This window comes from Bombina bombina, chromosome 1 (assembly GCF_027579735.1).
Source record: "Bombina bombina isolate aBomBom1 chromosome 1, aBomBom1.pri, whole genome shotgun sequence".
NCBI lineage: Eukaryota > Metazoa > Chordata > Amphibia > Anura > Bombinatoridae > Bombina > Bombina bombina.
The window spans coordinates 1,586,242,646-1,586,256,548 of record NC_069499.1 but is presented as its reverse complement, the minus strand read 5'-3'; the positions used below and the strand labels follow the sequence as shown (position 1 = coordinate 1,586,256,548).

Sequence of the window (13,903 nt, the reverse complement as noted above, 5' to 3'; positions counted from 1 at the left end):
TGTGTGTGACACAGGTCTCTAATGTATAGCTGTGTGTGTGTGTGTGTGACTCAGGTCTCTAATGTATAGCTGTGTGTGTGTGTGTGTGACACAGGTCTCTAATGTATAGCTGTGTGTGTGTGTGTGTGACACAGGTATCTAATGTATAGGTGTGTGTGTGTGTGTGTGTGTGTGTGACACAGGTATCTAATGTATAGGTGTGTGTGTGTGTGTGTGTGTGTGTGTGACACAGGTCTAAAATGTATAGGTGTGTGTGTGTGTGTGACTCAGGTCTCTAATGTATAGCTGTGTGTGTGTGTGTGTGACACAGGTATCTAATGTATAGCTGTGTGTGACACAGGTCTCTAATGTATAGCTGTGTGTGTGTGTGTGTGTGTGACTCAGGTCTCTAATGTATAGCTGTGTGTGTGTGTGTGACTCAGGTCTCTAATGTATAGCTGTGTGTGTGTGTGTGTGTGTGACTCAGGTCTCTAATGTATAGCTGTGTGTGTGTGTGTGTGTGTGTGTGTGACACAGGTCTCTAATGTATAGCTGTGGTGGTTTGTGTGTGTGACACAGGTCTTATAATGTATAGCTGTGTGTGTGTGTGACACAGGTCTCTATGTATAGCTGTGTGTGTGTGTGTGTGTGTGTGACACAGGTCTCTAATGTATAGCTGTGTGTGTGTGTGTGTGTGTGTGACACAGGTCTATAATGTATAGCTGTGTGTGTGTGTGACACAGGTCTCTAATGTATAGCTGTGTGTGTGTGTGTGACTCAGGTCTCTAATGTATAGCTGTGTGTGTGTGTGTGTGTGTGTGTGACACAGGTCTCTAATGTATAGCTGTGTGTGTGTGTGTGACACAGGTCTCTAATGTATAGCTGTGTGTGTGTGTGTGTGTGTGTGACTCAGGTCTCTAATGTATAGCTGTGTGTGTGTGTGTGTGTGTGACTCAGGTCTCTAATGTATAGCTGTGTGTGTGTGTGTGTGTGACACAGGTCTCTAATGTATAGCTGTGTGTGTGTGTGTGTGACTCAGGTCTCTAATGTATAGCTGTGTGTGTGTGTGTGACACAGGTATCTAATGTATAGCTGTGTGTGTGTGTGTGTGTGTGTGTGACTCAGGTCTCTAATGTATAGCTGTGTGTGTGTGTGTGTGTGTGACTCAGGTATCTAATGTATAGCTGTGTGTGTGTGTGTGACACAGGTCTCTAATGTATAGCTGTGTGTGTGTGTGTGTGTGTGTGTGACACAGGTCTCTAATGTATAGCTGTGTGTGTGTGTGTGTGTGACACAGGTCTCTAATGTATAGCTGTGTGTGTGTGTGTGTGACACAGGTCTATAATGTATAGCTGTGTGTGTGTGTGTGTGTGTGTGTGTGTGTGTGACACAGGTCTCTAATGTATAGCTGTGTGTGTGTGTGTGTGACTCAGGTCTCTAATGTATAGCTGTGTGTGTGTGTGTGACTCAGGTCTCTAATGTACAGGTGTGTGTGTGTGTGTGTGTGTGTGTGACACAGGTCTCTAATGTATAGCTGTGTGTGTGTGTGTGACTCAGGTCTCTAATGTACAGGTGTGTGTGTGTGTGTGTGTGTGTGTGACACACTGGTCTCTAATGTATAGCTGTGTGTGTGTGTGTGTGTGACACAGGTCTCTAATGTATAGCTGTGTGTGTGTGTGTGAGACTCAGGTCTCTAATGTATAGCTGTGTGTGTGTGTGTGTGACTCAGGTCTCTAATGTATAGCTGTGTGTGTGTGTGTGTGACTCAGGTCTCTAATGTATAGCTGTGTGTGTGTGTGTGTGACACAGGTCTCTAATGTATAGCTGTGTGTGTGTGTGTGTGTGTGTGACTCAGGTCTCTAATGTATAGCTGTGTGTGTGTGTGTGTGTGTGTGTGTGTGTGACTCAGGTCTCTAATGTATAGCTGTGTGTGTGACACAGGTCTCTAATGTATAGCTGTGTGTGTGTGTGTGTGTGTGACTCAGGTCTCTAATGTATAGCTGTGTGTGTGTGTGTGTGACACAGGTCTCTAATGTATAGCTGTGTGTGTGTGTGTGTGTGTGACTCAGGTCTCTAATGTATAGCTGTGTGTGTGTGTGTGTGTGTGTGTGTGTGTGTGTGACTCAGGTCTCTAATGTATAGCTGTGTGTGTGACACAGGTCTCTAATGTATAGCTGTGTGTGTGTGTGTGTGTGTGACTCAGGTCTCTAATGTATAGCTGTGTGTGTGTGTGTGTGTGTGACTCAGGTCTCTAATGTATAGCTGTGTGTGTGTGTGTGTGACACAGGTCTCTAATGTATAGCTGTGTGTGTGTGTGTGTGACACAGGTCTCTAATGTATAGCTGTGTGTGTGTGTGTGTGACACAGGTCTCTAATGTATAGCTGTGTGTGTGTGTGTGTGTGACACAGGTCTCTAATGTATAGCTGTGTGTGTGTGTGTGTGTGTGTGTGACTCAGGTCTCTAATGTATAGCTGTGTGTGTGTGTGTGTGACTCAGGTCTCTAATGTATAGCTGTGTGTGTGTGTGTGTGTGTGTGTGACTCAGGTCTCTAATGTATAGCTGTGTGTGTGTGTGTGTGTGACACAGGTCTCTAATGTATAGCTGTGTGTGTGTGTGACTCAGGTCTCTAATGTATAGCTGTGTGTGTGTGTGTGTGTGTGTGTGTGACTCAGGTATCTAATGTATAGCTGTGTGTGTGTGTGTGTGTGTGTGACACAGGTCTCTAATGTATAGCTGTGTGTGTGTGTGTGTGTGTGTGTGTGTGTGTGTGTGTGTGACACAGGTCTCTAATGTATAGCTGTGTGTGTGTGTGTGTGTGTGTGACACAGGTCTCTAATGTATAGCTGTGTGTGTGTGTGTGTGTGTGTGTGTGTGTGTGACACAGGTCTCTAATGTATAGCTGTGTGTGTGTGTGTGACACAGGTCTCTAATGTATAGCTGTGTGTGTGTGTGTGTGACACAGGTCTCTAATGTATAGCTGTGTGTGTGTGTGACACAGGTCTCTAATGTATAGCTGTGTGTGTGTGTGTGTGTGTGTGACACAGGTATCTAATGTATAGGTGTGTGTGTGTGTGTGTGTGTGACACAGGTCTCTAATGTATAGCTGTGTGTGTGTGTGTGTGTGTGTGTGACTCAGGTCTCTAATGTATAGCTGTGTGTGTGTGTGTGTGTGTGTGTGTGTGTGTGTGTGTGTGTGTGACACAGGTCTCTAATGTATAGCTGTGTGTGTGTGTGTGTGTGTGTGACTCAGGTCTCTAATGTATAGCTGTGTGTGTGTGTGTGTGTGTCACAGGTCTCTAATGTATAGCTGTGTGTGTGTGTGTGTGTGTGTGTGTGTGTGTGACTCAGGTCTCTAATGTATAGCTGTGTGTGTGTGTGACTCCGGTCTCTAATGTATAGCTGTGTGTGTGTGTGTGTGTGACTCAGGTCTCTAATGTATAGCTGTGTGTGTGTGTGTGTGTGTGTGACACAGGTCTATAATGTATAGCTGTGTGTGTGACACAGGTCTCTAATGTATAGCTGTGTGTGTGTGTGTGTGTGTGACACAGGTCTCTAATGTATAGCTGTGTGTGTGTGTGTGTGTGTGTGACTCAGGTCTCTAATGTATAGCTGTGTGTGTGTGTGTGTGTGTGTGACACAGGTCTCTAATGTATAGCTGTGTGTGTGTGTGACTCAGGTCTCTAATGTATAGCTGTGTGTGTGTGTGACACAGGTCTCTAATGTATAGCTGTGTGTGTGTGTGTGTGTGTGTGACTCAGGTCTATAATGTATAGCTGTGTGTGTGTGTGTGTGTGTGACACAGGTCTCTAATGTATAGCTGTGTGTGTGTGTGACTCAGGTCTCTAATGTATAGCTGTGTGTGTGTGTGTGTGTGTGTGTGACACAGGTCTCTAATGTATAGCTGTGTGTGTGTGTGTGTGTGTGACACAGGTCTATAATGTATAGCTGTGTGTGTGTGTGACTCAGGTCTCTAATGTATAGCTGTGTGTGTGTGTGTGACACAGGTCTATAATGTATAGCTGTGTGTGTGTGTGTGTGTGTGACACAGGTCTATAATGTATAGCTGTGTGTGTGTGTGTGTGTGTGACACAGGTCTATAATGTATAGCTGTGTGTGTGTGTGTGTGTGTGACTCAGGTCTATAATGTATAGCTGTGTGTGTGTGTGTGTGTGTGTGACACAGGTCTATAATGTATAGCTGTGTGTGTGTGTGTGTGACTCAGGTCTCTAATGTATAGCTGTGTGTGTGTGTGTGACACAGGTCTATAATGTATAGCTGTGTGTGTGTGTGTGACACAGGTCTATAATGTATAGCTGTGTGTGTGTGTGTGTGTGTGTGTGTGACACAGGTCTATAATGTATAGCTGTGTGTGTGTGTGTGACACAGGTCTATAATGTATAGCTGTGTGTGTGTGTGTGTGTGTGTGTGTGACACAGGTCTATAATGTATAGCTGTGTGTGTGTGTGTGTGACACAGGTCTCTAATGTATAGCTGTGTGTGTGACACAGGTCTCTAATGTATAGCTGTGTGTGTGACACAGGTCTGTAATGTATAGCTGTGTGTGTGTGACACAGGTCTGTAATGTATAGCTGTGTGTGTGTGACACAGGTCTCTAATGTATAGCTGTGTGTGTGTGTGTGTGTGTGTGTGACTCAGGTCTCTAATGTATAGCTGTGTGTGTGTGTGTGTGACTCAGGTCTCTAATGTATAGCTGTGTGTGTGTGTGTGACACAGGTCTATAATGTATAGCTGTGTGTGTGTGTGTGACACAGGTCTATAATGTATAGCTGTGTGTGTGTGTGTGTGTGTGACACAGGTCTATAATGTATAGCTGTGTGTGTGTGTGACACAGGTCTCTAATGTATAGCTGTGTGTGTGTGTGTGACACAGGTCTATAATGTATAGCTGTGTGTGTGTGACACAGGTCTATAATGTATAGCTGTGTGTGTGTGTGTGACACAGGTCTCTAATGTATAGCTGTGTGTGTGTGTGACACAGGTCTCTAATGTATAGCTGTGTGTGTGTGTGTGTGACACAGGTCTCTAATGTATAGCTGTGTGTGTGTGTGTGTGTGTGTGTGTGTGTGACTCAGGTCTCTAATGTATAGCTGTGTGTGTGTGTGTGTGTGTGTGTGTGACACAGGTCTCTAATGTATAGCTGTGTGTGTGACACAGGTCTCTAATGTATAGCTGTGTGTGTGTGTGTGTGTGTGTGTGACACAGGTCTCTAATGTATAGCTGTGTGTGTGACACAGGTCTCTAATGTATAGCTGTGTGTGTGTGTGTGTGTGTGTGTGTGTGTGTGACACAGGTCTCTAATGTATAGCTGTGTGTGTGTGTGTGTGTGTGTGTGTGACTCAGGTCTCTAATGTATAGCTGTGTGTATTTGAGCAGATACTCAGCTGCTTATAAACTCACCAATAAATACTTGCTGCCTGGGAACCTCTCCGCAGCTCCTGAATTAAATGGCCGGACAACGTATCAAATATCCTTATGAGTGTCCCCTGTGAGCAAAACCAATAGCTAGTTAACAAACCAACATAATGTTACCTCTATGGTTTAGTTAAACATATCACTTATTTAGGTTGTCTAGCACTGATTACAAACGTGAGAAATACATTAATTACCCTCTAATAAACGACAACTTACACTGTACGTCAGCGGTTATTTACACCCCCCCTTGATTTTGGCAATAGCAAGCTATATCTGCGTGCCCCCAGAAGTCACGCAAACACTACTACTTGCTATATCTGCGTGCCCCCAGAAGTCACGCAAACACTACTACTTGCTATATCTGCGTGCCCCCAGAAGTCACGCAAACACTACTACTTGCTATATCTGCGTGCCCCCAGAAGTCACGCAAACACTACTACTCGCTATATCTGCGTGCCCCCATAAGTGATGCAAACACTACTACTCGCTATATCTGCGTACCCCCAGAAGTCACGCAAACACTACTACTCGCTATATCTGCGTGCCCCCATAAGTGACGCAAACACTACTACTCGCTATATCTGCATGCCCCCATAAGTGACGCAAACACTACTACTCGCTATATCTGCGTGCCCCCATAAGTGATGCAAACACTACTACTCTCTATATCTGCGTGCCCCCAGAAGTGACGCAAACACTACTACTCTCTATATCTGCATGCCCCCATAAGTGACACAAACACTACTACTCTCTATATCTGCATGCCCCCATAAGTGACGCAAACACTACTACTCTCTATATCTGCGTGCCCCCAGAAGTGACGCAAACACTACTACTCTCTATATCTGCGTGCCCCCAGAAGTGACGCAAACACTACTACTCTCTATATCTGCGTGCCCCCAGAAGTCACGCAAACACTACTACTCTCTATATCTGCGTGCCCCCAGAAGTCACGCAAACACTACAACTCGCTCTATTTGCGTACCCCCAGAAGTCACGCAAACACTACTACTCGCTCTATTTGCGTACCCCCAGAAGTCACGCAAACACTACTACTCGCTATATCTGCGTGCCCCCAGAAGTCACGCAAACACTACTACTTGCTATATCTGCGTACCCCCATAAGTGACGCAAACACTACTACTTGCTATATCTGCGTACCCCCATAAGTGACGCAAACACTACTACTTGCTATATCTGCGTACCCCCATAAGTGACGCGAACACTACTACTCGCTATATCTGCGTGCCCCCATAAGTGACGCAAACACTACTACTCGCTATATCTGCGTGCCCCCAGATGTGATACAAACACTACTAATCGCTATATCTGCGTGCCCCCAGATGTGATACAAACACTACTAATCGCTATATCTGCGTGCCCCCAGAAGTGATACAAACACTACTACTCTGTATATCTGCGTGCCCCCAGAAGTGATAAAACATAATTTATGCTTACCTGATAAATTCCTTTCTTCTGTTGTGTGATCAGTCCACGGGTCATCATTACTTCTGGGATATAACTCCTCCCCAACAGGAAATGCAAGAGGATTCACCCAGCAGAGCTGCACATAGCTCCTCCCCTCTACGTCAGTCCCAGTCATTCGACCAAGAAACAACGAGAAAGGAGTAACCAAGGGTGAAGTGGTGACTGGAGTATAATTTAAAAGATATTTACCTGCCTTAAAACAGGGCGGGCCGTGGACTGATCACACAACAGAAGAAAGGAATTTATCAGGTAAGCATAAATTATGTTTTCTTCTGTTATGTGTGATCAGTCCACGGGTCATCATTACTTCTGGGATACCAATACCAAAGCAAAAGTACACGGATGACGGGAGGGATAGGCAGGCTCATTATACAGAAGGAACCACTGCCTGAAGAACCTTTCTCCCAAAAATAGCCTCCGAAGAAGCAAAAGTGTCAAATTTGTAAAATTTGGAAAAAGTATGAAGCGAAGACCAAGTTGCAGCCTTGCAAATCTGTTCAACAGAGGCCTCATTCTTAAAGGCCCAAGTGGAAGCCACAGCTCTAGTGGAGTGAGCTGTAATTCTTTCAGGAGGCTGCTGTCCAGCAGTCTCATAGGCTAAACGTATTATGCTACGAAGCCAAAAAGAGAGAGAGGTAGCAGAAGCTTTTTGACCTCTCCTCTGTCCAGAGTAAACGACAAACAAGGAAGAAGTTTGGCGAAAATCTTTAGTTGCCTGCAAGTAGAACTTGAGGGCACGAACTACATCCAGATTGTGTAAAAGACGTTCCTTCTTTGAAGAAGGATTTGGACACAAGGATGGGACAACAATCTCTTGATTGATGTTCCTGTTAGTGACTACCTTAGGTAAGAACCCAGGTTTAGTACGCAGAACTACCTTGTCTGAGTGAAAAATCAGATAAGGGGAATCACAATGTAAGGCTGATAACTCAGAGACTCTTCGAGCCGAGGAAATAGCCATTAAAAACAGAACTTTCCAAGATAACATTTTTATATCAATGGAATGAAGGGGTTCAAACGGAACACCCTGTAAAACGTTAAGAACTAAGTTTAAACTCCATGGTGGAGCAACAGCTTTAAACACAGGCTTGATCCTAGCTAAAGCCTGACAAAAGGACTGGACGTCTGGATTTTCTGACAGACGTCTGTGTAACAAGATGGACAGAGCTGAAATCTGTCCCTTTAATGAACTAGCTGATAAACCCTTTTCTAAACCTTCTTGTAGAAAAGACAATATCCTAGCGATCCTAACCTTACTCCAGGAGTAACCTTTGGATTCGCACCAGTATAGGTATTTCCGCCATATTTTATGGTAAATCCTTCTGGTAACAGGCTTCCTAGCCTGAATCAGGGTATCAATAACCGACTCAGAAAAACCACGTTTTGATAAAATCAAGCGTTCAATTTCCAAGCAGTCAGCTTCAGAGAAGTTAGATTTTGATGTTTGAATGGACCCTGTATCAGAAGGTCCTGTCTCAGAGGTAGAGACCAAGGCGGACAGGATGACATGTCCACTAGATCTGCATACCAAGTCCTGCGTGGCCAAGCAGGTGCTATTAGAATTACTGATGCTCTCTCCTGTTTGATTTTGGCAATCAATCGAGGAAGCAGCGGGAAGGGTGGAAACACCTAAGCCATCCTGAAGTTCCAAGGTGCTGTCAAAGCATCTATCAGAACTGCTCCCGGATCCCTGGATCTGGACCCGTAGCGAGGAAGTTTGGCGTTCTGGCGAGACGCCATGAGATCTATCTCTGGTTTGCCCCAACGTCTAAGTATTTGGGCAAAGACCTCCGGATGAAGTTCCCACTCCCCCGGATGAAGAGTCTGGCGACTCAAGAAATCCGCCTCCCAGTTCTCCACTCCCGGGATGTGGATTGCTGACAGGTGGCAAGAGTGAGACTCTGCCCAGCGAATTATCTTTGATACTTCCATCATTGCTAGGGAGCTTCTTGTCCCTCCCTGATGGTTGATGTAAGCTACAGTCGTGATGTTGTCCGACTGAAACCTGATGAACCCCCGAGTTATTAACTGGGGCCAAGCCAGAAGGGCATTGAGAACTGCTCTCAATTCCAGAATGTTTATTGGAAGGAGACTCTCCTCCTGATTCCATAGTCCCTGAGCCTTCAGAGAATTCCAGACAGCGCCCCAACCTAGTAGGCTGGCGTCTGTTGTTACAATTGTCCAGTCTGGCCTGCTGAATGGCATTCCCCTGGACAGGTGTGGCCGATGAAGCCACCATAGAAGAGAATTTCTGGTCTCTTGATTCAGATTCAGAGTAGGGGACAAATCTGAGTAATCCCCATTCCACTGACTTAGCATGCATAGTTGCAGCGGTCTGAGGTGTAGGCGTGCAAAAGGTACTATGTCCATTGCCGCTACCATTAAGCCGATCACCTCCATGCATTGAGCTACTGACGGGTGTTGAATGGAATGAAGGACGCGGCATGCATTTTGAAGTTTTGTTAACCTGTCTTCTGTCAGGTAAATCTTCATTTCTACAGAATCTATAAGAGTCCCCAAGAATGGAACTCTTGTGAGAGGAAAGAGAGAACTCTTCTTTTCGTTCACTTTCCATCCATGCGACCTTAGAAATGCCAGAACTAACTCTGTATGAGACTTGGCAGTTTGAAAGCTTGAAGCTTGTATTAGAATGTCGTCTAGGTACGGAGCTACCGAAATCCCTCGCGGTCTTAGTACCGCTAGAAGGGCACCCAGAACCTTTGTGAAGATTCTTGGAGCCGTAGCCAATCCGAATGGAAGAGCTACAAACTGGTAGTGCCTGTCTAAGAAGGCAAACCTTAGATACCGGTGATGATCTTTGTGGATCGGTATGTGAAGGTAAGCATCCTTTAAATCCACTGTGGTCATGTACTGACCCTCTTGGATCATGGGTAAAATAGTCCGAATAGTTTCCATTTTGAACGATGGAACTCTTAGTAATTTGTTTAGAGTCTTTAAATCTAAGATTGGCCTGAAAGTTCCCTCTTTTTTGGGAACCACAAACAGGTTTGAGTAGAACCCTTGTCCTTGTTCCGACCACGGAACCGGATGGATCACTCCCATTGTTAACAGATCTTGTACGCAGCGTAGAAACGCTTCTTTCTTTATCTGGTTTGTTGACAACCTTGACAGATGAAATCTCCCTCTTGGGGGAGATAATTTGAAGTCTAGAAGGTATCCCTGAGATATGATCTCTAGTGCCCAGGGATCCTGAACATCTCTTGCCCAGGCCTGGGCGAAGAGAGAGAGTCTGCCCCCTACTAGATCCGGTCCCGGATCGGGGGCTCTCGGTTCATGCTGTCTTTGGGGCAGCAGCAGGTTTCCTGGCCTGCTTGCTTTTGTTCCAGGACTGGTTAGGCTTCCAGCCTTGCCTGTAACGAGCAACAGCTCCTTCCTGTTTTGGTGCAGTGGAGGTTGATGCTGCTCCTGTTTTGAAATTCCGAAAGGGACGAAAATTAGACTGTCTAGCCTTAGCTTTGGCCTTGTCTTGAGGTAGGGCGTGGCCCTTACCTCCCGTAATGTCAGCGATAATTTCTTTCAAACCGGGCCCGAATAAGGACTGCCCCTTGAAAGGTATATTAAGTAATTTGGACTTAGAAGTAACATCAGCTGACCAGGATTTTAGCCACAGTGCCCTGCGTGCCTGTATGGCGAATCCTGAGTTCTTAGCCGTAAGTTTGGTTAAATGTACTACGGCCTCCGAAATGAAAGAATTAGCTAGTTTAAGGACTCTAAGCCTGTCCGTAATGTCGTCTAGCGTAGAGGAACTAAGGTTCTCTTCAAGCGACTCAATCCAAAATGCTGCCGCAGCCGTAATCGGCGCGATACATGCAAGGGGTTGTAATATAAAACCTTGTTGAACAAACATTTTCTTAAGGTAACCCTCTAATTTTTTATCCATTGGATCTGAGAAAGCACAGCTATCCTCCACCGGGATAGTGGTACGCTTAGCTAAAGTAGAAACTGCTCCCTCCACCTTGGGGACCGTTTGCCATAAGTCCCGAGTGGTGGCGTCTATTGGAAACATCTTTCTAAATATTGGAGGGGGTGAGAACGGCACACCGGGTCTATCCCACTCCTTAGTAACAATTTCAGTTAGTCTCTTAGGTATAGGAAAAACGTCAGTACTCGCCGGTACCGCAAAGTATTTATCCAACCTACACAGTTTCTCTGGTATTGCAACAGTGTTACAATCGTTGAGAGCTGCTAAGACCTCCCCTAGTAGTACACGGAGGTTCTCCAATTTAAATTTAAAATTTGAAATATCTGAGTCCAATCTGTTTGGATCAGAACCGTCACCCACAGAATGAAGCTCTCCGTCCTCATGCTCTGCGAGCTGTGACGCAGTATCAGACATGGCCCTAGCATTGTCAGCGCACTCTGTTCTCACCCCAGAGTGATCACGCTTGCCTCTTAGTTCAGGTAATTTAGACAAAACTTCAGTCATAACAGTAGCCATATCTTGTAATGTTATCTGTAATGGCCGCCCAGATGTACTAGGCGCCAAAATATCACGCACCTCCCGGGCGGGAGATGCAGGTACTGTCGCGTGAGGCGAGTTAGTCGGCATAACTCTCCCCTCGCTGTTTGGTGAAATTTGTTCACATTGTACAGATTGACTTTTATTTAAAGTAGCATCAATACAGTTAGTACATAAATTTCTATTGGGCTCCACCTTGGCATTGGAACAAATGACACAGATATCTTCCTCTGAGTCAGACATGTTTAACACACTAGCAAAAAACTTACAACTTGGTTATAATCTTTTTTAGCAAAAAACGTACTGTGCCTCAAAGAGGTACTAACGATTAAATGACAGTTGAAATAATGAACTGAAAAACAGTTATTGCATCAAATTTTAAAACAACACAACTTTTAGCAAAGGTTTGTTCCCATTAGTAAAAAACAACACTAATTAAATTTGTACATAAGAAAACAAAACAACGTTTTTTTTTTTATACACAGTCACTATAAGAATTCTCACAGCTCTGCTGAGAGAATTTACCTCCCTTCAAAGAAGTTTGAAGACCCCTGAGATCTGTCAGAAATGAACCGGATCATGCAGGACATATAAAAGTAGCTGACTGGAATTTTTTGATGCGTAGCAAAGAGCGCCAAAAACGGCCCCTCCCTCTCCCACACAGCAGTGAAGAGAAACGAAACTGTCACAATTAAAGCAAAAAACTGCCAAGTGGAAAATAATGCCCAAACATTTATTCACACAGTACCTCAGCAATGTAAACGATTCTACATTCCAGCAAAAACGTTTAACATGAGAATAGTTATTAAAAGGATTAGTGACCTTAACACAGTAGTTCCGGTGAAATACCATCCCCAGAATACTGAAGTGTATACATACATGTCATTTTAACGGTATGGCAGGCTTTTCTCATCAATTCCATTCAGAAAATAAAAACTGCCACATACCTCAATGCAGATTCATCTGCCCGCTGTCCCCTGATCTGAAGCCTTTACCTCCCTCAGATGGTCGAGAACAGCAATATGATCTTAACGACTCCGGTTAAAATCATAGTAAAAAATCTCTGTCAGATTCTTCCTCAAACTCTGCCAGAGAAGTAATAACACGCTCCGGTGCTATTTTAAAATAACAAACTTTTGATTGAAGTCATAAAAACTAAGTATAATCACCATAGTCCTCTCACACATCCTATCTAGTCGTTGGGTGCAAGAGAATGACTGGGACTGACGTAGAGGGGAGGAGCTATGTGCAGCTCTGCTGGGTGAATCCTCTTGCATTTCCTGTTGGGGAGGAGTTATATCCCAGAAGTAATGATGACCCGTGGACTGATCACACATAACAGAAGAAAAACACTACTACTTGTTATATCTGCGTACCCCCATAAGTGACGCAAACACTACTACTCGCTATATCTGCGTGCCCCCATAAGTGACGCAAACACTACTACTCGCTATATCTGCGTACCCCCAGAAGTCACGCAAACACTACTACTCTCTATATCTGCGTACCCCCAGAAGTGACGCAAACACTACTACACGCTATATCTGCGTGCCCCCATAAGTGACGCAAACACTACTACTTGCTATATCTGCGTGCCCCCAGAAGTGATACAAACACTACTACTCGCTATATCTGCGTGCCCCCAGAAGTGATACAAACACTACTACTCGCTATATCTGCGTGCCCCCAGAAGTGATACAAACACTACTACTTGCTATATCTGCGTGCCCCCAGATGTGATACAAACACTACTACTCTGTATATCTGCGTGCCCCCAGATGTGATACAAACACTACTAATCGCTATATCTGCGTGCCCCCAGATGTGATACAAACACTACTACTCAGTATATCTGCGTGCCCCCAGATGTGATACAAACACTACTAATCGCTATATCTGCGTGCCCCCAGAAGTGATACAAACACTACTACTCTGCATATCTGCGTGCCCCCGGAAGTGACACAAACACTACTACTTGCTATATCTGCGTGCCCCCGGAAGTGACACAAACACTACTACTCTCTATATCTGCGTGCCCCCAGAAGTGATACAAACACTACTAATCGCTATATCTGCGTGCCCCCAGAAGTGACACAAACACTACTACTTGCTATATCTGCGTGCCCCCGGAAGTGATACAAACACTACTACTCTCTATATCTGCGTGCCCCCAGATGTGATACAAACACTACTACTTGCTATATCTGCGTGCCCCCAGATGTGATACAAACACTACTACTCGCTATATCTGCGTGCCCCCAGATGTGATACAAACACTACTACTCGCTATATCTGCGTGCCCCCAGATGTGATACAAACACTACTAATCGCTATATCTGCGTGCCCCCAGATGTGATACAAACACTACTACTCGCTATATCTGCGTGCCCCTGGAAGTGACACAAACACTACTACTCACTATATCTGCGTGCCCCCAGATGTTATACAAACACTACTACTTGCTATATCTGCGTGCCCCCAGATGTGATACAAACACTACTACTTGCTATATCTGCGTGCCCC

General features: G+C 44.9%; 1 protein-coding gene across 1 annotated transcript in view; it reads right to left on the bottom strand.

Annotated features, from left to right (window-relative positions):
• The window catches only part of WDR45B (WD repeat domain 45B), a 119,403-nt gene that overhangs the window by 27,791 nt on the left and 77,709 nt on the right, over window positions 1-13,903 (bottom strand). Inside the window, exon 7 of the mRNA XM_053710377.1 lies at window positions 5,398-5,483. Within this exon, the coding sequence (XP_053566352.1) occupies window positions 5,398-5,483 (86 nt within the window). The remainder of the gene's footprint in view (window positions 1-5,397; window positions 5,484-13,903) is intronic.